This window comes from Elephas maximus, chromosome 3 (genome assembly GCF_024166365.1).
Source record: "Elephas maximus indicus isolate mEleMax1 chromosome 3, mEleMax1 primary haplotype, whole genome shotgun sequence".
NCBI classification, from domain to species: Eukaryota; Metazoa; Chordata; class Mammalia; order Proboscidea; family Elephantidae; genus Elephas; species Elephas maximus.
The window spans coordinates 6,356,502-6,383,212 of record NC_064821.1 but is presented as its reverse complement, the minus strand read 5'-3'; the positions used below and the strand labels follow the sequence as shown (position 1 = coordinate 6,383,212).

The following is a 26,711-nucleotide window of genomic DNA, read 5'->3' as shown; positions in this document are numbered from 1 at the left end:
GGGGCGGGGCCGGGCCCGCCACTCCTACCTGTGTACTGCTGGACTCCGGAGAAGGCAGGATGAAGTGTCTCGGCCACAGTGGGGCTCTGAGCTGCGGGCAGAGGGGTTCTGCGTGGGACGGGGGCAACAGGAAGCCTCTCCCCTCCCCCTCCTCAGGAGCGGGAGGGAGGGCAACAAACATTCGCTCCAGCTCCACCTTTTCACTAAGCCATTTACAGGTATGACCCCCATTTTACAGGTATGGACACTGAGGCTCGAAGAAGTGACGCAATGTGCACAGAGCCACTCAGATTGGAAATGGCAGAAGCCGAACCAGAATCCAGCTTTGTCCAACTCCAGAGAGGTTTCACTGTCACCTCTCTCCCCATCCTGACCCCCTCACCTCCCAGGGGAACCCCTTCGCCCCTCCCCCCATTCTCTGGATTCACCAGACACCACCCCGCCCCCATCCCCTGCCCTGTCTCCCTCAACACAGCTTGTTCATCAGCCTCTCTGCTTTCCCCATCTTCACTCTTCTCCCCAGACCTAAGGATGGACCAGGAGAGGTGGGGATGGGGGTTGGGGGAGGGGGAGAGAGGTTATCCAAGCCACCAAAACTCGTGAGTTTGGGGAAACATTCAGCCGAACATGTCTGCTTGAACGGAGAGGGGTGTAGCACGAAGGGGTTACTACGTGGTGATGGACAATTCTGTATCTTGATTGGGTGGTGGTCACATGAATGTATATCTGTGATAGACTGCCACAGAACTACACACACACACAAAGGAGTGCACGTAAAAAGTAGTGAAATATCAATAAGGTCTGGAGCCCAGTTAGTTTCATGGTACCAATGAAGTCTCCAAAACCCTCACAACTGGACCAATGACCAACATCATGATAAACAGAGAAAAGCCTGAAGTTGTCAAGGATTTCATTTTACTTGGATCCACAATCAACACTTATGGAAGTGTTGCGGTGATTGTTAGGTGCCATTGAGTTGGTCCCGAATCATAGTGACCGTGTGTACAACAAAACAAAACACTGCCCGGTCCTGCACCATGCTCACAATCATTATGCTTGAGCCCATTGTTGCAGCCCCTGTGTCAATCCATCTCATTGAGGGTCTTCCTCTTTTTTGTTGGGCCTTTACTTAACCAAGCATGATGTCCTTCTCCAGGGACTGATCCCTCCTGACAACATGTCCAAAGTATGTAAGATGCAGTCTCACCATCTTTGCTTCTAAGGAGCATTCTGGTTGTACTTCTTCCAAGACAGATTTGTTCGTTCTTTTGGCAGTCCACAGTATATTCAATATTCTTCACCAACACCACAATTCAAAGGCATCAGTTCTTCGGTCTTCCTTATCCATTGTCCAGCTTTCACACGCATATGATGCAATTGAAAATGCCATGGATTGAGTCAGGCGCACCTTAGTCTTCATGCTGACGTCTTTGCTTTTCAACACTTGAAAGAGGTCTTTTGCAGCAGATTTGCCCCATGCAATGCTTTGTTTAATTTCTTGACTGCTGCTTTCATGGCTGTTGATTGTGGATCCAAGTAAAATGAAATCCTTGACAACTTCAACCTTTTCTCCATTTATCATGATGTTGCTCATTGGTCCAGTTGTGAGGATTTTTGTTTTCTTTATGTTGAGGTGTAATCCATACTGAAGGCTGTGGTCTTTGATCTTCATCAGTAAGTGCTTCAAGTCCTCTTCACTTTCAGCAAGCAAGGTTGTGTCATCTGCATAACGCAGGTTGTTAATGAGTCTTCCTCCAATCCTGATGCCCCGTTCTTCTGCATTCGACTGTGTGGATCATAACAGATTATGGATAACATTGCAAAGAATGGGAATTCCAGAACACTTAATCGTGCTCATGAGGAGCCTGTACATAGATCAAGAGGCAGTTGTTCGGACAGAAAAAGGGGATACTGCATGGTTTAAAGTCAGGAACGGTGTGCGCCAGGGTTGTATCCTTTCATCATACCATCTATTCTGTGTGTTCATGGAAGCAGCAGTCAAGAAATCAAATGGCATATTGCATTGGGTAAATCTGCTGCAAAAGTCCTCTTTAAAGGGTTAAAAAGCAAAGACTCCACTTTAAGGAGTAAGGTGCGCCTGCCTAACCCAAACTGCCGTGTTTTCGGTTGCCTCATGAGCATGTGAAAGCTGGACAATGAAAAAGGAAGACCAAAGAAGAATTGATGCATTTGAATTATGGTGTTGGTGAATATTGAACAGACCAGGAGCTGCCAAAGAACAAACAAACAAATCTGTCTTGGAAGAAGTACAGCAAGGATGCCCCTTAGAAGCAAAAATGGCAAGACTTTGTCTCAAGTACTTTGGACATGTTTTCAAGAGGACCAGTCCCTGGAGAAGGACGTCATTCTTGGTAAAGTAGAGGGTCAGCAAAAGAGAGGAAAACCCTCAGCAAGATGCATTGACACAGTGGCTGCAACGATGGACTCAAGCATAGCAACAGTTGTGAGGATGTCACAGGACTGGGCAGTGTTTCGTTCTGTCATACATATAGGGTCGCTATGAGTCAGAAGTGACTTGATAGCACAACAATGGAATCCCCGGGTGGTGCAAATGGTTAAGCGCTCGTCTACTAGCCAAAAGCTTGGCAGTTTGAACTCACCTAGAAGTGCCTCGGAAGTAAGGCCTGACAAAATGCTTCTGAAAGGTCACAGCCTTGAAAACCCTATAGAACAGTTCTACTCTGCACACATGGGGTCATCATGAGTCAGAATCATTTGAAAGGCAGCTGACAACAACAACAATAGCTAATTAACAACATCCCTCGTGGCACAGTGTTTAAGAGCTGTGGCCGCTAACCAAAAGGTCAGCAGTTCAAATCCACCAGCCACCCATTGGAAACCCTGTGAGGCAGTTCTACTCTGTCCTGTAGGGTCGCTGTGAGTCGGAATCACCTCGACAGCAGTGGGTTTTGTAACGACATTGAAGTCAATTTCTTGTTCTTGACAGTGTGCGGCGGTTACGGAAGATGTTAGCACGGGGAAAACTGGGTGAAGGGTACACGGGACCTCTCGCCACTATTTTTGCAACTTCCTGTGATCCTCTAATTATTTCCAAATAAAAAGTTAAAAACAAATTCTCCTGGATGGTGGAAACAACAGCTGCCTTGCTCCACGTAAGTAAAGAGGTGGAAGGTGTTTGCCCTGAAATCATGGGTGTACGGCAGAAAAAAGTGGGACTTTCACTTTGCGAGGACGGGGTCCAGCACAAATCAGTGCATGGGCATTGTTGAAAAAATGAGTGAACGAATGAATAAACGCATACAAGTATTCATATCTTCCCAAATGGTCACAATTAATAGCTAAGATTGTGGTGCCCTCTTTTGTACAGACCGATTTAATTGTCACTGCAACCTCCTGCGGTGTGTGCTGTTATCTGACCCATTTCCCAGATGAGAAAACTGAAGCTCCAAGACTTAAAAGAGACCCATGGCCACAGAGCTGTGGTTTGAACCTAGGAACGTCTGGATGTAAAGTTGCTGGGTTTAGCCCCATGCTGTAGCTCCCTTCCTGTGCCTACAGCCCATGCCAGCCAAGACTGTGCCCGTGCGCCATAGTGAAAGCACTCATATTTGTTCCAGAAACACCGTCCCTTGTCCCCCACCACTGTCCCAGGTCCAGGGGACCAGCGAGTTACCTGGGTAGGGCACGAGGCCGTTGGCATACACGGTCTCCAGGGCCGGGTGCCCGCCAGGAAAGGGCACGACACCTGCAAAACCATTGGTGATGGGCGTCACGAGGCCGGGCACAGCGGTGGTGCCAAGCAGTGGGGGCGAGTGCAGCCCTGTGGAGCAGAAGGGGGTCAGGGGGAGTCTGGCTCTGCCCGGCCCTGCCCACCCATTCTGCACCCCTGTGGACGCTCACCAGAGGCCGGGGCAATGGGCGTGGCAGGCAGCCCATTCAAGCTGACGGCGCCAATCTGCTGAATGTGGCAGGGTGAGAAGGCCACGCCGGGGCTCAGGTAGCTGCCCGAGGTGGACAGGACTGTCGTCTGCTGCTGCATGAGCTGAGGGTGGGGAGGGAGTGAGCAAAGTCAGGTGAGAGTACAGCTCACGTGGGGAGGGAGTGAGCCTGTAAAGTCAGGGTGAGAGCACAGCTCATGTGGGGAGGCCTGGTCCCCAGTAGCTGGGGCATAGGCCAGGGTCAGGGCTAGGTCAGGAATTGGGGCTCAGCCTGAGGTCAGAGCTCAGTCTAGGATCAGGGATCAGTTAGGAATCAGGGCTCAGCCTGGGACCTGGGCTCAGTCTGGCATATGGGCTAAGTGGAGAATTGGGGCCCAGCCTCAGATCTGGTGTCAGCCTGAGTTGGGCTCAGTCTAGGATCCGAGATCAGTTAGGAATCAGGGCTCAGCCTGGGACTAGGGCTCAGCCTGAGGTTGGGCTCAGTTAAGAATCAGGGCTCGGTCTGGCATCTGGGCTAAGTCAGGAATTGGAGCTCAGCCTGGGATTAGGGCTCAGCCTGAGGTTAGGCTCAGTTTAGGATCAGGGCTTCGGCTGGGTTGACCTCAGTTTAGGATCGGGGCTTAGTTGGAGATCTGGGCCAAGTCAGGAATTGGGGCTCAGCCTGGGCTGGGCTCAGTTTAAGATCAAGGACTGGTTAGGAATCAGGGTTCAGAATGGGACCAGGGCTCAGCCTGGGTTAGGCTCTGTTTAGGACTAAAGGTCAGTCGGAAATTGGAGCTGGGCTCAGTATAGAGCCAGGGCTCACCAAGGACTAAGCCCAGCCAGATTTGGGTCTCAGTTTGGGGTCAGCCTGGATTTGGGGCTCATCTGGAATTGAAGTTAATGTAGACTGGTGCTAATCCAGGGCTGAGCGCCTGCCAGGAAAGGTCATAATGCCAGCAAAGCTGTTGATGATGGGCGCTGTGACAGGGCACATGTAACAGCCAGGCTCAGAGGCTCAGCCTGAGCGTGGGTCTTAGTTTGGGATTGGAGTTCAGCCTGGGGTTGAGGTTCAGTTCAGAGTCAGGGCTCAGCCTGGATTTGGGGGCTCAGGGATCAGCCTGGGTTTGGGCGCTCAGCCTTAGTTTGGGTCTCAGGTTGGTCTTGGCGGCTCAGTCCAGGGTCAAGGCTAAGCCTGATTTGGGGGATTAGCCTGGGATTCTGTCAGTCCAGAGTTGGGATTTGCCTCGGTTTGGGCCTCAGTTCATGGCTGGGGGCTCAGCTGAGTATGGGGCTCAGGCATCAGACTGGATTTGGGGCTCAATCATGGTCAGGATTGGACCCTGAGCCAGAGAGCTTGAGCAAGAGACAGGAAAATGTCCAATGAGGCAGAGACCTTCAACAAGGAATAGATGGGCTGAGCCCTGGGGTGGGGGAGCCCCAGAGGGGTAGGGGTACTCACGGCCTGGGCGTAGGCACTGTAGGGGCTGAAGGGCAGGGTGAGGGAAGGCGTCAGGATCCCCAGCTGGCCCACCATCTGTTGCATGCGCCGCAGCGTCCTCTCCTTGTCCGTGTCTGCAAACTTGACCACCAGGCTGGAGGAGGCACCCTGTGGGAAGGGAAAGAAGGGCGGAGGTAGCCAGGACTCTGGGTCCCTGGAATCCTGTCGGCTCAACCCCCTGGGGTGAAATGTCCCCTGGCCCACAGCCACAGGACTGGTACCACAGTGAGAACATCCTGAAGACCAGTGTCCTAGGCCCCCCAGGATGACTGGGCAGCCACCTGTGCACAGGTGGAAAGCTCAGCCCCAGGGGCTGTGTCTGGCATACAGGTGGAGAGCCCTGTCACTGATACACCTTAGAACAGGCAGACCAGTAGCTAGAGGGGAACCACGGGCACAGGTGCACAACCTGAAACAGCCACCCAGACACCTGAGAACAGGTGAGAATGAAGCTGCCAAAAAGAAACAATGGAACACAGGCAGACAACCTTGCAATGGTCAACCACACACCTGAGAACAGGTGAGAATCCAGCTCTGGCCTGTTGGGCCCTGCCCAGGTGGACACAGCCCAGACCAGGCAGAGGAGCAGGCTGACCTGGGTGTCAGGGAGCAATTGTATGACTATGTGCAGGCCCACAGCTCAATGGCTGCCTCCCTCCCAGGTGAGAATAGACACCAGCACCAGCAGGGAGAGGTTCTGCTTTCCTGGTACACAGTCCAACCTATGTCACTGTCGCCACTCCACTGCACCTCTTTCTCCACCTCTCTGCCCTTTCTGAAGAAGACCCAGGGGCTCCAGCTGGCTGGGATGGTGGGGACAGGCCTCATTTGTCCCTGCTCCCTTCCCCCTTTTCCTATCCTGTCACCATGGTAGCTCTACTCACCGGCATGGTCTGGCTGCCATGCAGTGCATGGATGGCCGCCTGCGCCTCCGTGTGGGAGGAGAACTTCACGAAGGCACAGCCTGCTCCAAGAGAAGGATACGGGTGAGGGTGCTGGGTCTCTCTGCGGGGGAGAGACCATGGGAGATGGGGCTGGGAGCCTAGACAGCAGTCTGCATTAGATACACTTAGCCAGAGAGGCAGGGCCAACTACATTCAGAGCATCAGATGATAGAAAGACAGACAACATTTGTCGAGACAGATAGCTGGACAACCAGACACTAAGATAACCCACACAGCCAGTCAGCCATAGAGTCAGACAGCCAGAGACAGAAAGACAACCAGCATTTGTTCAGACAGACGGGTGGACAATTCGACGTACAAAAAAATCAGACAGAAACAAAATCAGTAAACAGTCAGATGGCAGAAAGACAGACAGCCACTTGTTCAAAGAGACAGCTGGACAACTGGGTAGAAAAATCAGATAGACAATGACAGACAGACATAGAGTCAGAAAGTCAGGCAACAGAAAGACGGCCAGCATTTGTTCAGAAAGACAGCTGGATGATCAGACAGTAAGACAATGAAACAGACAGACAGCGGTAGGGTTAGCCAGTCAACCATTCATTCATTCACTCACTTATTCATTCATTCCATCAGAAAGTCATCCAGCCAGCCAGCCAGCCAAGCATCTAGCCGGCCCATCACAGAGTCTGTTCAACACAGTGAGGTGGACTGTGTGAGGTGGTGCACAGGCAGGGGAAGGGGAAGAGGACGGGTTTAGAGAACACCCACCCACTGCTGACAACATGAGACCAGACACTTATAACCAGATTAAAAAGTCAGAGACCATCAGACACAGGCACAGACAAAGTAGTCCTATGGGCAGAGTCAGGCCGAGACCCTCAGACCCAGCCAGACACACCCACGTGAGCAGAGTCAGGCAGATGGAGGTTAGATTCCACCAGACAGGGGCAGAGCTAGCCAGTCAGTCAGACACCATCAGGCACAGGCAGACCCAGACACAGGTAGTCAGGCTGACAGAGACCCCCAGGCATGGTTCCAGACAGATAGAAAGCCTTGGAAGACCCAGGCAGATTTTGGGGTGATGAAAATGTTTGGGACTAGTTGGTGGTGACGGTTGTACAAATTTGCGAATACACCACAAGCTACTGAAGGGCAGCTCTTCCTTAGAGGGCAGCGAGTTTATGTTAACCGGGGAGGGACAACTCAGAAAAGGGGGGTGAAGCTGGTTGCACAACTCAAAGTACGTAATCCATATCACTGAATTGTACATGGAGAAATGGTTGAACTGCTGTATGTTCTGCTGTGTGTCTTCGCAACGGCAACAACAACACAATAAAATTTAAAAGTAAATAAATAAAAGGGTGAATCTTATGGTATGGGAATTATATGTCAATTAAAGAAAATAAATAAAAAGCCAGGTAAATGGCCAGAGACCATCAGCCACCTTCAGTCCTGGTCAGATACAGTCACAAAGGCAGGAAGAGTCAGGTAGGGAGTCCATCCCAGATAGGTTAATGCAAACAGGTAGAATCCGGGAGACAGGCAGGTAGAGACCACCAGGCAGAGGCAGAGGCAGACAGAAACCGCTGTGTGGACACGGTTGCAGACGGGAGTAGTCATATAGAAAGAAAGGCTGACAGAATTGGAGATGACTGGACACACTCGGTCCTAATCAGATGCACACTCTGGCAGAGACAGGCCGAGACAGCTCCAGACCAGAGGACACAGTCATTCCCAGGCTGATACAGACATAAATGTAGAGTCGTGCAGCCGGTCAGACACAACCAGACACAGGCAGAAACAGTCGTGTGGACAGTCAGGTGGAGAGACAGCCAGACACCACCCACCAGAGGCCCTCAGAAACGGGCAAAAGCATGTAGAAACAGTCATGTAGACAGACTGAGGTGAAAAGACGGACACCATTAGGGACCCTGAAGCTCGGGTGGGAACAGTCATGTGGACAGAGTCAGGCAGAGTGACACCCTCAACCCTAGTCATTACAACCCCGTGCGCAGAGGCAGGCAAATGAGTAGTTCTAGACAATTAAAAATCATTCCTAGATTGTGCGGCCATATAGGCACCATGGAATAGGAAGGCGGACTGAAAATCCACAGGACACGGGCTGATGATGACAGTACAGTCCTATGGACAGTCAGGAGGATGGATCAAAGATCATAGGACACAGGCCGATGCACAAGGACCCAGCCACGCAGGTAGGATCAGGCGGAAGGACCAGCCATAGCCCGCCCCTCCCCGCCAGACCCCGCCCCTCCCCGCCAGCCCCGCCCCACCCACCCTGCCTAGCTCCGCCCCATCCCACCCAGCTCCGCCCCAGGAGCGAGCCCCACCCCACCCGCCTGGCCTCGCCCGGCGCTCCCGAGTGCCCTCCCGCGTGCCAGGTCCCCCTGTCACCTTTGCTGCTGCCATCAGGCCCCCGGAGCACCGTGCACTCGTCAATGACCCCGAAGGGCTGGAAGAGCCTCAGCACATCCTCCTCCGACTGCTGCTTGTTCAGCATGCCCACAAACAGCTTCCGGTCCCCTGGGGCAGAGACACCACCTCAGCCAAGTCCCAGGTCTGGGGGCCACGGGACGTCTCGGTTCCAGTAAAGAGTGATGCAGCAGGGCGAGAAGAGGAACCTCGCTGCTGGTCCCTGTTCAGCGCTCTTCCTCCAGTCCTGGGCCCCTCCACCCTCCCGGTGCCCTGACAGCCCCACCTCCAGGCTTCTACCCAGGCTGGGCGCTCCTGCTACGATGGCCTCCCTTCAATCCCTCCCCCCATCTCCGGTCCTCCAGGACCCCACCCTCAGGCAAAGATGAATTCCCCTCCTAGGCGCTCAGAGAGCCAACCACAGTGCCAGGGTTAAGGATGGCCTCCATTCCCCCTGGCCTGGATCCCTGTCTGTCTGTCTGTCTGTCTGTCCACCCTCTATATCTTCCAGGCAGGGGTGAGCGCTGATGGTCTCTGCATCCTCACAGCTTCCAGCCCCCTGCCCAACTTTCCCAGGGCTGGGGAGGGACCAGGTAACGTATGTTGGGTGGGGGGGGGTGAGTGTGTACCACTGGGCATCTGGGGAGCCTGTACCCAAGGGGCCACCTGGGGGGGTAGGTGGGGGCCATCAGAGGCCAAGGGCTGGGCCACAGCTTGCCCGGCTCAGGTAATTGCACAGCTCCCTGGTAAAGGGGGACCCTGGCAGTTTCACCGCCCAGCGAAGCTGAGATAGGTTGCTATAGAAACCTGTTCTCGGCAGCTGTCACTCATGGATGGGAGGGAGAGAGAAACAGAAGCAGGGAGGCTAAGTCTGGGAGAGAGACCGATGAGAAAGAGAGACCGAGAGAAAGAGACAGTAAAGAGAGACACAGAGAGAGGGACAGAGGGAGAACCAGAGAGATAAAGAGAGACAGAGGAGAGGAGACAATGCACACAGCCGGTCAGCCATAGAGTCAGACAGCCAGAGAAAGAGATAGAGAGGGAGAAGGAACGGAAGAAAGACAAAGGCGGAAATAAAGACAGAGATAGAAAGAGACAGAGACAGAGGAAAATGAAGAGATAGAGTTGGGGACCTGCAGACCCCGCCTCTCCACTCCCGAGTCCACACTGGCAGCTGGGGTGGAGCGAGCATGAAAGCGACTCCCAGCCCAGGTGGGGTTTGCCGAGCTCCTACACACACACCAGAGCCCTAACAGCCCTGCCCCACACACCCCAGGTTGGCCACTCTTCTTCACGCTCTGAGAGTGGGGAAGGGATATGAAATCTTCAGGAAAAACCAGACTTGGATCCCACTGGGAACAGCCAAGGATATCCCCCCATCCAATGGGCGCACCCTAACCCAGCAGTTCTGCACACAGGGGCAGCCCCACGCAGACACCCAGGCCCCCAGCCTGCACACTCCCACGACCCAGCCCCGCACAGTCAAGCAGACACACTCCAACACACACACCCACACATGCAGATGTAAACACAGGTGGGCAGCAGGTGCCCCCACTGTGCATACACACATGCGCCCATGCACACATCTGCACAGACATGCTCACAGACACACATGCACTCGCTCAGACATGCAAACATGCACACACACCTCCCCACCACCAGAGTACAATCCACAGCCCTTCAGGGAACCTCTGCCTCTGAGACCCCCGTTATAGCACCCGAAAGGAGTGAGGTGTGGCAAGCAGTTGGATCTGGCCAGACCCCCATCCTCTGGACTGCAGCCCCTCCTAGCCTCCTGTAACTACCCCAGCCTGCGGCCCCTGCCTCTCCTGCCATCATGAGGGGCTTGAGCAAGCACAAGATTATTGCATGTGTTTGTGCAGGGATGCCAGACCCCACTGCCCCTCCTCCCTCGCTCCTCTGTCAACCGCCAGCCTTGTGGCTGAGGCTCCTGGTGGCCACGGAGAGATGACAACTACCTCCGCGGCTTTCACTGTCCGCAGGCTTCACCTGGATCGGCCGCGCCATCTGTGGAGAAAGGGAAGGGGAGGCAAGGTCAGTGGTGGAGGTGGCATGGGTGGGATCCCTCTCTCTCTGATCTGCCCACCTTTCCAGCCTCAACACCTCAACAACTTTTAGCAGCAACTTACGCCCCAGTCAAACTAATTGACTCATGGTCCCACCCCCTGGCCTTTGCTCTTGCTGTCTGGCAAACTCTTAGTCAGCCTTCAAAACCCAGCAACAATGTCCCCTCCTCCAGGAAGCCTCCCAAGTGTGAGAGATTATTTGCAGAGATGGCTCAATGCCTTTGGTCCCTGTATGCCTGCTCCTTTGTGATGGGACTTTTCAGCTCCTCCCACCAAGGGGTGGAGTCTATTTTTCTGCTCAGTTGAATCTAGTCTTGGCCATGTGACTTGCTTTAACCAATAGAATTTGAGGGAAGTGAAGCTGTGGAACTTCCAAGCCTAGGCCTCAAGAGGCCTTGCAGCTTCCATTCTTGCCCTCTTGGAACCCTGAAACTGCCAAGCCTGGGTGAGCTACTTACTGGAGGATGAGAGACCACAGGAGAGAGAGGCCCAGTAGACCAGCACCATTGCTGAGCATGGGCGTGAGTCATCTACGCCAGTCAAGCCCCATCTGACAGTAGCTGCGTGAGTGAGCCCAGGAGACACCAGCAGAAGAACCGCCCAGCTGAGCCAAGCCCAGACTTGCAAACCCACAGAGTCATGAACAAATAAAATGGTTGTTGTTTCCAATGACTAAATTTTGGGGTCGTTTGTTACTGGGCAGTAGCTGACTCATACACCAAGGCAGCACTCCTAACAGCTCCTACAAGCTTAGGATGGGAGGGACTGTCGTGTCTGAGTGGACCAGCCTGCCCTCTGGACACATTCTTTGGAGGCTTCTGCCCCTACTCCAGGCACTGAAAATGACGTTCAAGGAAGAAATTCTCCCTTATACCTCTTCCAACACAGCCAGCCCTGGGTATGAGCTAACTTGAATATTTAAGAACAGATTCGAGAGATGTGGGAGTGGCATTTGCTTCTCCACCGGTCCTGGGACAGAGTCTTCCTCTCAACCTGGTGTCTCTAGTGAACTCCTACTCATCCTTCAAAACCCAGTGCAAAAGCCCCCACCCAGCAATCCTCTCACCCCTCTGACCTCCTGCCACCCATACCACATCTGCTTCAGGGCTGGAAATGTCTATGTCTTGTTCTGTCTCCCCCTAGATAGGGGGTAGGGGTGGGGAGCGGAGCGTCACCCACGCATTGCAAGGCACATGGGGACACCAGGAGAGCCTGGACCCCCCAAGTCTCCTCCCCTCTGAACTCCTTCCCCTTTGGTTTGATTCCTTCTCTCAGACCCTGTCCCTGATCTAAGTCCACTCATCCACACTGAGCCCCCACTGAGTCCCCTCCCTCATTCCGTGTTCCCTTCCCCTGAGCTCCCTCCCCTCTCTGAGCCTCCTCCCTCTGTAAGCACCTCCCTTCTTGGAGCCCCCTCTCCTCTCTGGGTCCCGCCCCTTCCTAGGTCCCCTTCCCCTCTAGGTTCCTCTCCTTCTTAACCTTTTTCCCTCCCCTGCCCACTCCTCTTTCTGAGTACCTCTCCCTGGCACATCTGGGCTGCCTCAACCTGAACTCAGCCTCAGGAGCCCCAGAATCATCCAATGTCTCCAATTCCCTGGCCCAACTTTCCTGCCATTCAGCCACTCAGAGGGACCCTGACCACCTGGGAAAGGAGGAACCCACGCCTCCCTTCCCCCAGCAGTCAGCCGCATCCCCCGACATGCACACCGGGTTCTCTCTGCCTGGGTACCACACCCTGCTAACTGGAGGCAGGGGAGACTATTTCAACCAGATGGGACCAGCTTTGGGGCTGGGGACAGGCTGGGGTGGCAAAGGGAGGTGTGGGAGGGGGCACCTGAGCTCCAGCCTCCGACTCCCCCCCCACCCTTCCCACCCCGCCTCCGCTCGCCCTCACCTCCTCCCTCCTCCCGGCACCTTGGGCAGATGAGGATGGAGTTGCCATGGCAACGCTGATTCACCACACGGAAGCTGGCAATTGTTGTTGCCATGGAAACCGCCTCTTAGGGGCGAGCCCAGCTCCTGCCTCGCACAAAAGAGATATTTAAATATAATCTTCTGGAGAGGCATGAGCCAGGGAGGGTGGGGGCGGCCGCGGGAAGGGAGTCTACCCCCAACGATGCACCCTCCACTCCCACCCCATCCTCAGGACCAGGGGTACTTGCTGCCCATCTCCCCTGCCTGCCTCAGACCCTGGGACCTTCTGCCTCCTACAGGCAGGTCCCTTCCCCATCCTGAGTCAGCCTGGAGGCGGTGGGATGGGGGGTCCTGGGCTGGCCAAGAGAAGCCAGGTGGGCAGCCCCCTTCTCTTCAGCCCCTCCATTCCAAAGGCGAGGCTCAGAGGCCCCGCCGCCCCCTCCCCGCGGCCCAGCGGCCCGCCTTACCCACCGACCGGCCGCCCTGGAGACGTGCGCCAGGATGGCATCCACGTGCCGCCCCTGGGCGCCCGGGCGCGCACACGGCGCACGCAAGCCGGCCCGGCGCCGCGCTCCCTGCGCCCCGCACCCAGGCAGAAGCTGCCACGCAGGGAGCTGGGTCTCCCCCACCCCACCACACCCCACCCCACCCCTCGCGTCCCGTTCCCCTGCCCGCCCATCTGGCTCTGCCCACCTCCTTCCGGCTCCCTCTCTCCATCTGTCCCACCGAGGTCTCTGCCTAATGCCCTCCCTCCCTCCTCCACCTTCTCTCGCTCCCCATTGCTGCATCCCTTCCCTGCCCCCTCCCTTCCCCTTGTCATTTATTCCACAACACTGGGGTGGGGGAGCGCCCCATGCTGAGTAATTTTGGAACCCCAGCGAGGACCCCACACCAGTAGTGGGGGAGAAGAACATAGAGTTGGACACAGACATTTCCTGTCACATGGGTGTCAGGGCTGGAAGGGGGGCAAATCAAGCCTGGGAGAGCTGGCAGGGAAGGGCCAAAGGCTATCATGGGGCTGCCCCGAAGATGGAAAATCTGCAGTGCGTGTTGAAGCAGGAGTAGAAGTTTGTTGGTGGGGGGCGGTGGAGACGATTTCTCTTGTTGGAGTAGTACCCACATCCACCAACTCCTTTAATCTCCAAACAACTTTATGAGATGGAAACCTTCATTCCCATTTACAGATGGGCAAATCAAGGCCAGAGAGAATGGAGAAAGTCAGAAGCAGAGGCCAGGTCTCCTACTTTTTTCCTTGAAGTCCACTGAGGACCCAGCCATCCCTCCAACTGAGGGGTCCTGTGGGCTCAGGTTCTGGGGGTGTCTTGGACCTTTGGGTTGTGGATGGGTATACACCAGGTGGCTGTAACCATGGAATCCAGTCTTTGATCTGCCCCCACGTTGCTGACTGACTTCAGTTAAGCCATACACCACTGGAAAAGGAGGGCCCTTTATGGCTATCCAAGGTCCCTGGGTGACACATACAGTTACTTGCTCTTAGCTACTAGCCTGCAGGTTGGCAATTCTAACCCACCTAGCAGCACCATGGAAGAAAGTCCTGGCAATGTGCTCCCGTAACGATCACAGCTAAGAAGACTCTGTGGAGCAGTTCTGTTCTGTAACACATGGGGTCACCATGAGTAGGAACAGACTCGATGGCAACTGGTTTGGGTTTTTTTTTTTTTTAAAATGTCTAGCCAAGGTGTGTGTCAGATGGGGAAACTGAGGCCTCTGGGAGGAGGGGTTGCAGAAGGAGTTAGATTGGGCAGCCAAGAAGAAGATGGAGGAGGGCCCTGACTGGGTTGTTTCCAGGTCCTGTGGAGGAGAAAGGGAAGCAAGGCGGACCCCTATCTGAGCCTCCTCCTCTTCCACCTGGGCTCCAGCTCAGCCTCTGTCTAACACCCCGACAAAGCCTCCCCTCCCCCTCGCTCTATTCTCTACTCTGGCTCCCTACTGCCCTCAGGGGCAGAGTCCCGGCTCCTCATCCTGCCATTCGAGGCCCCTTTGCAGCTCAGCCCGAGCCATCCCTGCCCTCTCCTGCCACGCCCCTGGGACATGGCTGGAACATACCCCCTTCCACTGCCTCTTCACGTTTCAAGGCTTCCTTGAATGTCACCTCCTCCCTGAAGCCTTCCTCTCACTCTCCGTCTGCTTCTGGTTTGCCCAGGCCTTGCCTTGATGGCACCCCCCCAACACACACACTGTTCCTGTTTGGGGATAGCTCTGGGGCAGGGGGCAGGGGCTGAAGGAGACACCCACCAAGGGGCTTCAAATGACAACTGCAATGAAATGAGATGAGCCCTGCGGATTCCAGACACAGCAGCAAGCAAAACCCAGGCCCTGTCACCAGAAGCAAAGAGTGTGTGGCACATGGCACCTGGCCCAGAAAGTAGTCAGGAATGCGTGCCAGACAGTGTCTGCTCTGTCTCCAATGTGTAGGGGCAAAACAGGTCCAGAACGAAGAAATTACTGGCCCAGGGTCACAGAGCTTGACTTGCCTGGGACTGTGAAGTCATTCGACAAATCTTTGCCAAACTCCTCTTATGTGCCAAGAACCCGACATGCATCCCCTTATAGAATCCTCAAAGTGCCTCTGTTGTTGTTAGATGTCATCGAGTCAGTTTGGACTCATAGTGACCCCAGGTACAACAGAACAAAACACTGCTGGTCCTGTGCCATCCTCATAATGTTGCTGTTTGAGCCCACTGTTGCAGCCACTGTGTCAATCCGTCTCACTGAGGGTCTTCCTCTTTTCTGCTGACACTCTAGGCATCCCACTTTATAGATGAGAAGACTGAGGCCCAGGGAGGTTGAATCATTAGTCTTTCAGCACCATAAGTCCTGTGTCCATTCTCAGGTTTGCACTGACTCTGTCTTAAGTCCTGTGACATGGGGTGGGCATGGGAGTGGCTTCTGCTAGGGGGCCACCCCAGATCCCTCTGGGTACACAGAAGGGTTTTTTAGGAGGGGCCTGTGGGGAGACAGACAAACTTACCCCTGTCAGGGAGCTCAGAGAAGCCATGGGCTGGCTGCAGGCTTTGGGTTGTCCCTTGCACTCCAAGACTTTCATGAAGAAAGAAACAGCATCCCCTTTAGCAGACTGGCCCCTCAATGGCTAGGAGACAGAGTGGCCCTCACTGCCCTCAGGGGGTCCCTTCTATCTCCTGGAACCCCAAGCTGCTCCAGCTTCGGGGGTGCCCCCCTGGGGTCTGATGGCCCAGCTGCTGGAATTGGAGCCATCCGCTCAGCCTGGGTTCCAGGGTCCTTGGCCCATTCTGGAGGGTTCTATTCTGGGATTCTGTTATTCAATTTAGGATCTGATTCCAGAACGCTGAGATTTGATTAAACTGCATCCCCACAGATGCTGCTTTCACACGAGCAAAGAGAACTAGAAACGGGGGTCGTGGATGCTTGAGAGAGCAGCAGTGTGTGGGGGCTCGGCCATGACACGGGGTGGGGGGAAGCTCGGTCAGCAAATGACCAGGTCGCTCCCCTCCCAGCGCATAAACAGAAAAAAATAGAAGCATCCACTCCATGTAGTTTCCACAAAACACACAAATACACACACAGACACTCAGACACACATGTGTATGTATACATACACACTCACACATACATACACATACATGCATACACATATACACTCACGTATACACATGCACACGTATACACACAGGCACACACATACACGCACACAGAGGTGGTGTTTTGTTTTTCAGGGTGAGGGTCGGGGAGATGGTGGCCGTCTGAGTTTCCTGTGTGACCCAGCCCTGTCCCTGGCTCACAGACATGTACGGGCTTGTGCAGGCACGTGAGGGTGCAGGATGGGCTCTTCCAGCAGGAGGCCAAGCTCTTGCGAGGCTGCTCCATCCTCCGGAGGAGAGCCTTCGGGGGAGCTCAGACGTGCTCAGCTGTGGCTGACAGGCAAGGGGGACCTTCCGCCCCAGCAGCCCCGTCTGCTCAGCTCTTGTTCTGAAAGGGCTGATTCCATTTCTGTGGGTGTTCTCAGGGGAGGGAAGCTCACCCCCAAAGTCAACCCCTTTGCTAATCAAGTTGGTCTTATCCACTGTTAAGAATCGAATTATGTTCCCCCAAAACGGTATGTTGAAGTCCTCACTCCTGGTACCTATGAATGCGACCTTGTTGGGAAATAGGGTCTTGGAAGATATTATCAATTAACATGAGGTCATACTGGAGGAGGGTGGGTCCTAATCCCATATGGGTGATGTCTTATAAAAGAAGAGAACAGAGACATGGAGGGTTAGACAGAAGGGTGGCCACGTGACTACCGAGACAGATGTAAACCAAGGAACGCCAAGCAGTGCCAGGAGCCACCAGAAGCAAGGAGAGGTACACAGCAGAGATTATTCCTCAGAGCCCTCAGAAGGAATCAACACAGCCAAGACCCTGGTTTAAGCTTCCAGCCTCCAGAACCACCTGGCAACAATTTCATGTTCTTAAAAGCCATCTACTCTGTGATACTTTGTTACAGCAGTCCTAGGGAACTGATACATCTACTGAAGTTGAAGATACACTTAGTACTCTTAGTAAGGCTCCTGGGTATAGCCAGCAGAAATGCAACATGTGTCCCGACAGAAATGAAACACACATCCACCAAAAGGCCAGGAGAAAGATGTTCATTGGCAGGTTTATTCATAACAGCCAAATCCTGGAAACAACCGAGGTGTGGATCGACAGGAGGATGGACAAATTGGGTAATTGAGCTGTGGAATACTATACAGCAACAAAAAAGAAAAGACCACAGATACTACCACAATGTGGGAGAATCTCATCAACATCCCAGTGGGGGGGGGGTGCAGGTAGCCACAAGACTACATGTCACTTGAAGTTAAAAGGAAAAAGGCAAAAGCCACCTAATATTTTAGGTATGTATTCCTAAGTGGTAAAATTAGAAGGAAAAGCACGGATTGGTTACCATAAAAGTTGGGATAGTAATGCCTATAGCAGGATGACAGAGGGCTGGGCTTGGGAAGGGTAACAGGATGAAGGCAGTTTCTGGGGGTTCGGCCAGGAAGTGGTACCGGGTGTTTGCTTTATAATTATTTGTGTACCATGCACTTTCCGGTACCTGTGCGGTATTCCTCACATTGTAAGAAATGCCTTTGAGGCCCCACACTCAGAGACAGACGTCCGGACCTGGGGGTGAGGGGTACAGTGAGCTCAGGTATGTTCTTGTTTCTCAAATCTGCCCCCTCACCCTGGGGCCAGCTTATAAGAAACCGAACCAGAGAAGCCAGACATTAAAGGACTGTGGAGTCAGCAGATCTGAGCTGCAGTCCTTACCTTGCCACTGTCTTGCTAGGTGACCTCGGCCCAGTCACTCCCTTCTCTGAGCAGCAGTCTCCCCCTCAGAGAAATGGTGCTGGCAGGAGGCCACCGGCCATGCTGAGAAATGGTGGTAATTTATTCCTGTTGTTGAAAGCTGGGGAAACTGAGGCCCAGAGAGGAGAAGAACATTACTTTGCAGGCTCCCTGTCTTGAGCTGGGGTCCAAGAGAGACCGTGAAACCCACAATGTGGGTATATATCCCCACTTCCTTCTAGGCGTTGAGCTCCTTGTGAGCGGGGCTCCCTGACTCCCCAATCTGCGTGAGACCTCAACATGCAACTGGAGATGGATCAGATTAATCTTAGCCTCTCTTGCTGTTGATTCTAGACTCTAGATCTGAGCTGTCTAATATGGTAGCTGATCTCCAGCCTAGAGAGCTCTAGATCTATGCTGTTCAACAGAGTAGCTGGTCTCTGGTCTAGAACAGTCTAGATCTGTGCCATTCAACATGGCAACCAATCCTCAGTCTAGAGCACTCTAGATCTGTGCTCTTCAACAGGGTAGCTGATATCTCTGGCCTAGAACATTCTAGATCTGTGCCATCCAATATTCCATATCTAGAATATTCTATATCTGTGCTGCCCATTGTGGTAGCTGGTCCACAGGCTAGAACATTCTAGATCCACACTACTCAATATGGTAGCTGACTCCTTGTCTAGAACCTTCTAGATATGTGCTGTCCAATCTGGTGGCCACTAGTCACATGTGGCAAATTAAGTTGAAATTTTAAATTTTTTAAATAAAATAACATTAAAAAATTAGTTCCTCAGTTTCACTGGCCACATATCAAGGGCTCCATAGCTACAGGGTGCTATTGTTGTCGTTAGGTGCCATCAAGTTGATTTTGACTCACAGCGACCCTGTATGACAAAGGCGAACTGCCCCATAGAGTTTCCTAGGCTGTAACCTTTATAGGAGCGGATTGTCAGGTCTTTCTCCTGTGAAGCCCCTGGGTAGGCTTGAGCCTCAGCCTTTCAATTAGAAGCTGAGCACCTACTCATGGGATAGCGCTGGTCTAGAGGTCTAGAACAGAGACGGGCAAACTACAGCCCATGGGCCTATTCTGGCCCACTCCTTGTTTTTATAAAGTTTTACTGGCACACAGCCACACACCTTCATTCAAGTATTGTCTACAGCTGCATCCCTGCTACAATTGCAAAGCTGAGTAGTTGTGATGTGAGAGTCTTTATGGTCCGAAAAGCTGAAAATAATCACTCTCTGACTCTTTACACAAAAAGTTTGCTGCCTCTGGTCTAGAACAATTTAGAATGGTCCAATACAGTATCCATTAGCCACATGCAGCCATGAGCCCTTGAAATGTGGCTAGCGTGACTGAGGAACTAAATTAATGATAATAAATATCAATTTAAATTTAAAAAGCTGTCCTGATCTTGGAAAACTTGTAAGTATGTTTAGAATAACTTGGGTATTTGAATCCACCCTTTATGATGGTCAAACTTATCCAAATATGGACAATAACAATTTAGGATCCAGATAGGACTGAGCTGTGAGTGTAAAACACACACGAGATTCCAAAGACTTTCTAAGGAAAAAGCAAACCGGAATGAGAAATAGCTCAGTGGTAATGTTCATATTGATTACATGCTGAAATGCTAAGATTTTGGATATTTCTAGTTAAAATGGAATATATTACTTAAATTAATTTCACCTGTTTCTTTCACATTTTTAAAGTATCTTCAAGGAAATTTTAAATTTTCATGTGGCCTTGCGTTATATCTCCCCTGGACATTCACCAGCTTTTTATTCTCCTCACCTTAGCACAATTGACTTTTGGAGCCGGACCATTCTCTGGGGCAGGGCCGTCCTGTGCACTGTAGGGTGTTGAGCAGTATCTCTGGCCTCCACCCACCTGATGCCAGTAGCACCCCCCCAGTTGTGACAATCACAAATGTCCCCAGACATTGCCCAGTGTCCCCTGGGGGCAGAATTGCCCCATGTGAGAACTCCTGGGTTAGGGGCTTCCACTGACCCCCAGGAAACTGTGTCCCATAACCATCTGAGCGACTGACATCCTAGGATGCTGCCCACACTTAAATCCACACCCTGAGTGGGGAGGAGAGAGGAGGGAAGTCACAGGAGCTGGAGGGTCCCCTTGGTTTACACCAGCTTACCCAGCGGGAGTTTATTCTGGTCTGTGGAGTGAACAGGGACCAAACTCAAATTTTTTCTAAATAATCAACACAGGTTTTCCTCCCCTCAGCACAGCTAACATGGGGCCAGACCCTTCTCTGGGGTGGGCTGTCCTGTGTGCTGTAGGGTATTGAGCAGCATCCCTAGCCTCCACCGACTCGATGCCAGTAGCACCTCCACCTCCCAGTCGTGACAACCATAAATGTCTTCAGACATCACCCAGTGTCCCCTGGGGGGCAGAATCACCCTTGGTTGAGAACCCCTCCTAGCCTAACACAAGCTCCTTCCTTAGGCAACTGAACCTCTTGTGTTCTTGACTCTGGAGCCACACTCAACAGCATGCTGGGCATGTTCTTGCCTCCAAATCTTAGTACTTGCGGTTCCCACACCACCCCCATCTCCATCTCCATCTGTCAAAACCCTCCTCATCTCTCAAGACTCAGCTCACATGCCTGCTCCTCCAAGAAGCCATCCTGTTTGCTGTCCACTAAATGGTCAGTGTCTGTCAGTGGAGGCTTGCATGTAGCTGGGATGCGGAACAGGTTTCAGCAGAGCTTCCAGGCTCAGAGAGACTAGGAAGAAAGGCCTGGCAATCTACATTGAAAATCAGCCAATGAAAACCCTATGGCTCACACAGGGGTCCCATCCCAACCGACCACAGGGACAGCGCAAGGTGGGGCAGCATTCTGTTCCGTCGTGCGTAGGGTCACCATGAGTTGGGGCCCACCCGAAGGCAACTAATAACTATAACAAATGGTCAGCCCAGGTGACCTGGTCCTGTTGCCTGGGAACACCCTTACATTTACTCTGTGGTCACCCCTTGTATTAGGTTGAATGGTTGCCTCCCAAAAGATATGTTCATGTCCTAACCCCCAGCACCTCTGTCTGCAACCTTATCTAGAAAAAGGGTCTTGGCAGATGTCATTAACTCAAGGATCTTGAAATGAGGTCAACCTGGATTTGGGCTGGACCCTAAATCCAGTGAGAGGCATCCTAAGAAGAGAAAGGCACAGGGAGATTTGAGACATAGACAAGAGAAGAAGGCCATGCTGAGGCTGAGGCAGGGATTGGAGTTGTGTAGCCCTAAGCCCCCATCGGTAGAGGAGCACATCTTGTTTGGTAAAGAGAGGGTCAGTGAAAACGAGGAAGACCCTCAGCAAGATGGATTGGCACAATGGCTGCAACAATGGGCTCAAACATACCAATGACCACGAAGATGGTGCAGGACCGGGAAGCGTTTTGTTCTGTTATACACAAAAACAAAAAAAACAAACCCATTGTCGTCCGACTCCTAGCAACCCTGTAGGACAGAGTAGAGGTGCTCCACAGCGTTTCCAAGGCTGTAAATCTTTACAGAAGCAGACTGCCACGTCTTTCTCCTGCGGAGCGGGGGGGGGTCCGAACCACCGACCTTCCAGTTAGCAGCTGACGGCTCTAACCACTGCACCACCAGGGCTCCTCTGTTATATGTAAAGTCTGTTATATACGAGTCAGAGCTGACTCAATGGCAATTAACAACAGCTACGAGCCAAGTAACGCCAAGGGTTGCTGGCAGCCACCAGGAGCTGGGAGAGACAAGGAAGGATCCGCCTCTGGAGCCTTTGGAGGGAGTATGGCCCTGCCAACACCTTGATTTAGGACTTCTCGTCTCCAGAACATACATTTCTGTTGTTTGAAGCCACCAGGCTTGTGTCATTTGTCACAGCATCCCTAGTACACTATGACATCCCCTGACTGCCCCTCACCCCCAACACTGAATCCAAAATGCCTCCTGAAGCCAGCAGCTTCTTTCTCCTGCAGCTGTCCCTGCTCTAGCTCAGGCCACTCTCATCGCTGGCCTGGACAGCCCCACCAATGCCTTCCCTGGTCTCCCTGTTGCCCCTCAGGCCCCGACACACCCACGTGGCACAGCAGTCGGCTGAAGGGACCTTTCAAAAATGGAAATCTCCTGAAACTATGGCCCCCGGACGCACTGTTAACCCAGAACCGAAACCATTCCCGAAGCCCACTCTTCAGACAAAGATTAGACAGGACTATAAACCAAAAACTGATAGATGAGAAGAATGTGTTTCTTAGTTTGTTCAGATATACGAGACCAGATGGGGAGCTCCTGTTGAAAAATGGGGTGAGAAGGCAGGAAGGGACAGGAACTGGTCGAATGGACACAGGGAACCGGGGTGGAAAGGGGGAGTGTGCTGTCATATTGTGGGAATTGCGACTAATGTCACAAAACAATACGTGTATAAATTTTTGAGTGAGAAATTAACTTGAGCTGTACGCTTTCACCTAAAGTACAATAAAAAATAAAATATCCTTCTAAAACGGCAAAACATAAAAAGTGGAAATCAAACCAGCTCGTTCCTCCACCAGCAGCCTTCCCATGGTCTCAGTCATCCTTGGAATAAAAGCCAAGCTCCTCCTGGCGGTGGTCTTGCCCCCATTTCCTCACCCCCCACCCCCTCCCAATTTCTGCCCTGTCATCTAGCTGCTCCTCTCACTGCCCCCCTTGCTGCCCTCAAATGCATCAGGCTCGGTCCAGCCTCAGGGCCTTTGGCCTGGCTGTTCCCCTGCCTGGAACACTCTTCCCACTGTGGTCAAAGTCTGCCCAAGCAGCCCCTGCAACCCAGGGCTGTGGCTCTGTTTGCTCCACGAGGACAAGAAAAAAGAAAAACCCTTGATTTCAGACTTTGCTTTTTGTTTTTGTTTTTAGGTGCCGTTGTGTTGATTCCGACTCATAGCAAGCCCCTGTGACAGAGTAGAACTGTCCCATAGGGTTTTCTGGGCTGTAAACTTTATGGGAGCAGATTACCAGGTCTTTGAACTTCAAGTAGACAACTTTTGGTTAGCAGCTGAGTTCTTAACCCTTTGTTTTCTACGTTGAGAAGTAGACAGGGTCTAGGCTCCTTCTGAGGACCCACAAGGCCTTGCACACCTTGCCCTGTCCCCTCCCTGCCCTCTCCTCCTCCTCTCTCCCCCTTTCTCACTTCACTCCAGCCACACAGGCCTCCTCACTGTTCCTCCTACTTGCCAGGCATGGTCGTGCCTCAGGGCCTTTGCACCAGCTGTGCCCTCTGCCTGGAATGTCTGGCTAATGCTGCCTCAGGATTCAGGTCTTGCCCTGGACCAGGTGCCCTTGTACAGTATGCAACCTGCACCACCACACACAGCGGCTCTGGTGTGGCACACAGGGCATGGCACGCAGTAGGCACTCAATAAATACTCACTCAGGTGATGCTTTCTGTCCCTCAACTCCTGGCACCTTTTTCTGGGTCCAGTTGTTGCTGTTGTTGTTGGGTACCATCGAGTCAATTTCAGCTCATAGCGACCCATGCAACAGAGTAGAACTGTCCCATAGGGTTTCCTGGGCTGTAATCTTTACGGGAGCAGATCGCAGGTCTTTCCCCTGAGGAGATCCTGGGTGGGTTTGAAACACCAATCTTTCTTTCAGCAGCTGGGTGTTTAACCCTTGTGCCACCAGGGCTCCAGTCCTGGGTCCAGAGCCACAGGATTTTCCCAGCTGATCCCAGGAAGTGGGTCAGGGCCACCCCAGGCTGAGAGCAGTCCCTCTGTGCCCTCCCCCCACACAGACACCTGGCAGGACTCACCCCGGGCAAGGTCTTCTGTTCGTGCAGGGCTGTCTGGGCCTTGATGGCAGAGTCCCTGGCACAGTAGGTGAGGAAGGCACAGCCTGGAAGGAAGAGAAATGGGGGGTTAAGAGAGGAGAATGCTGACATGGAGAACGTGCTCAGTGAAAGAAGCCAGACATAAAGGGACAAATATTGTCTGACCCCACTTACATGAAATGTCTGGAATAGGCGAATGCAGAGACAGAAAGCAGATTAGTGCTTGCTACTCTGTCCTGTAGGGTTGCTCTGAGTCACTGTAAGTCGGAATCAACTCAAAGGCAATAGGTTTTTGTTTTTTTTTTTCTTTTTAGGGCAGATGAACTTGTTTTAATTCTCTTCGGTATCGGTTACATCTCAACACAGAGAAAACAAAAATCTTCACAACTGGACCAATAAGCAACAACATGATAAATGGAGAAAAGATTGAAGTTGTCAAGGATTTCATTTTACTTGGATCCACAATCAACACCCACGGAAGCAGCAGTCAAAAAAATCAAATGACAAATTGCATTGGGCAAATCTGCTGCAAAAGATATCTTTAAAGTGTTAAAAAGTAAAGATGTCACCTTGAGGACTAAGGTGACCCTGACCCAAGCCATGGTATTTTCAATCACTTTTTACTTATGCGAAACCTGGACAATGACTAAGGAAGACCAAAGAACTGACACCTTTGAATTATGGTGTCCTTGTAAAATACCGAATATACCATGGACTGCCAGAAGAATGAATAAGTCTGTCTTGGAAGAAGTACAGCCAGAAAAACTCCTTAGTAGCAAGGATGGTGAGAGTTTGCTCACTTTCTTTGGACATATTATCAGGAGGGACCAGTCCCTGGAGAATGACAATCATGCTTGGTAAAGTAGAGGGTTACTGAAAAAGAGGAAGACCCTCAGTGAGATAGATTGACACAGTGGCTTCAACACTGGCTCAGGAATAACAATGATTGTGAGGATGGTGTAGGACCGGGCAGTGTTTCATTCTGGTGTACATCCAGTCCCTATGAGTCCGAAGTGACTCGACTGCACCTAACAACAACAACTGGGCAGGGTAAAGGAGACCTGAGGTGAAAACCGTTATGCACTTGGCTGCTAACTGAAAGGTGGGCAGTTTGAACCCACCTAGAGGCTCCGAGGGAAAAAGACCTGGCAATCTGCTCCCATAAAGATTGCAGCCTAGAAAACCCTAAACGGCAGTTGACCCCTGTCATATGGGGTCACTGTGAGTCGTACTCGACTGGATGGCACCCAACAACAAGAGGGCTGAGGAAGGGGGAAGGGGTGGTTATCGCTTAAGAGGGCCTGACTTTCTGTTTGCGCGGGGAGGGGGGAGGATGAAATGCTTGAGGAAGTGGACGGTCGTGATGGTTGCACAAGGCGGTGAATGTAATTAACGCCACTGAATCGTACCCTTAAAAATGATTAGAACAGCAATTTTGTGTTATATCTATTTTCCCACAATGAAATTAGTGGAGATGGAAGAGGACACCGGAGCCGCCTTTTTGCGGCGGGGAGGGGGGCAGCTGTTAATTAAATCCGTGGCTGATCCTAGATGAAGGGTGCTAAGATCGCCGGGCCAAGCGGAGGTGGGTGCGCAGAGCAGCTGCTCCAGGGAGCAGCCCCAAGGAGCCAGACAGGCCCCTGGCATTAGGATGGGGAGCAGTGGGCTCTGCCCCTGGCCTGCTGTGTGGCTTTGGGACAGGTGCTACCCCTTTCTGGGCTTCAGATTCCCGCGTCAGAGCAAACCATTGCCTTCGGGTCGATTCCGACTCCTAGCGACCCTACAGGACTGAGTAGAACTACCACGTAGGGTTTCCAAGGAGCACGTGGTGGATTCTAACTGCCACCCTTTTGGTTAGCAGCCATAGCTCTAGCTCGTAACCAGTGTACCACCAGAGCTCAGAGCAGATGGTCTCAAACTGCCGTAGGACAGAACAGCCACGGGCGGGGGCGGAGCCAGAGGGGGTGCGGCTCGGCGGCCAAGGGCAGGGCCAATGAGGAGAGGCGAGGGGCGGGGCCAGCCCTGGGGTGGACCAGAGTGAGGGAGTGAATGGGCGGCTTCCTGGGGTGGGGGGCGTGACAGCGACCAGAGACACCGAGCGAGACTCAGAGGGGCGCAAGAGGAGAGGGCAAGAGAAAGATCAATGAGCAAAGTGTTTGGAAAGCTGTTTCCCCAGAAGTGGTCGGGGGCAGGTTGCAAGATGTTGGGTCTGCAGAGTGGTCGCAAGACCTCCCTAACCTCTGTGGGCCTCAGTTTTGCTGCCTGTGAAATGAGACCATCCTGGTCTGGTGTCTCTCTGACTCTCTCCTTGGGCCTCCCTGTGCAGAGCTCCCTGGAAATAGACCCATGGTGTCTGCTTCCACCCCAGGTGGGAGCTAATTAACGCTTCGTCTTGCTGGGCTACTTGCTGCGCCGTGGCTCCCACCTGGTGGTGGGGAGGGGTCTGCTCCAGGCCTGGAGCCTGAGAGAGGTGGGGACCAGGCAGAGCTGAGGGTGGTTTCTAGCATTTTTTAAACATTTGTAACTGGGGTATATTACAAACACACCCGAGGAGCCCTGGTGGCGAACCCACCACCTGCTCTGCAGGAGAAAAGACCTGGCAATTCGCTTCCATGAGGATTACAGCCTAGGAAACCCTATGGGGCAGTTCTACTTTGTCCTATAGGGTCGCTATGAGTCAGAATCAACTCAATGGCACAGAACAACAGCAACAACACCAACATACCCCCCCAGAACATGTAAGTGTACAATGTAACAAGCAATTATGAAGCATGCAATCAGGGAAGCAGCAGTCAAGAAATCAAACGCAACATTGCATTGGGCAAATGTGCTGGAAAAGGTCACTTTAAAGT

At 52.6% G+C, this 26,711-nt stretch overlaps 1 protein-coding gene across 4 annotated transcripts in view; it reads right to left on the bottom strand.

The window, feature by feature from the left end:
• CELF5 (CUGBP Elav-like family member 5) overlaps nucleotides 1-26,711 on the bottom strand; it is a 51,891-nt gene that overhangs the window by 11,166 nt on the left and 14,014 nt on the right. For 2 of the 4 annotated variants that reach the window (XM_049875777.1, XM_049875778.1), the window contains exons 2-9: nucleotides 23,842-23,924; nucleotides 10,715-10,766; nucleotides 8,721-8,849; nucleotides 6,285-6,364; nucleotides 5,362-5,508; nucleotides 3,883-4,024; nucleotides 3,656-3,802; nucleotides 29-91 (exon numbers count right to left, since the gene is read on the bottom strand). In XM_049875777.1, coding sequence (XP_049731734.1) covers nucleotides 29-91; nucleotides 3,656-3,802; nucleotides 3,883-4,024; nucleotides 5,362-5,508; nucleotides 6,285-6,364; nucleotides 8,721-8,849; nucleotides 10,715-10,766; nucleotides 23,842-23,924 — 843 coding nt within the window. Of the gene's footprint in view, nucleotides 1-28; nucleotides 92-3,655; nucleotides 3,803-3,882; nucleotides 4,025-5,361; nucleotides 5,509-6,284; nucleotides 6,365-8,720; nucleotides 8,850-10,714; nucleotides 10,767-12,719; nucleotides 12,770-23,841; nucleotides 23,925-26,711 lie in introns of those variants that run through there. The other 2 variants (XM_049875774.1, XM_049875776.1) reach the window with 2 other exon arrangements.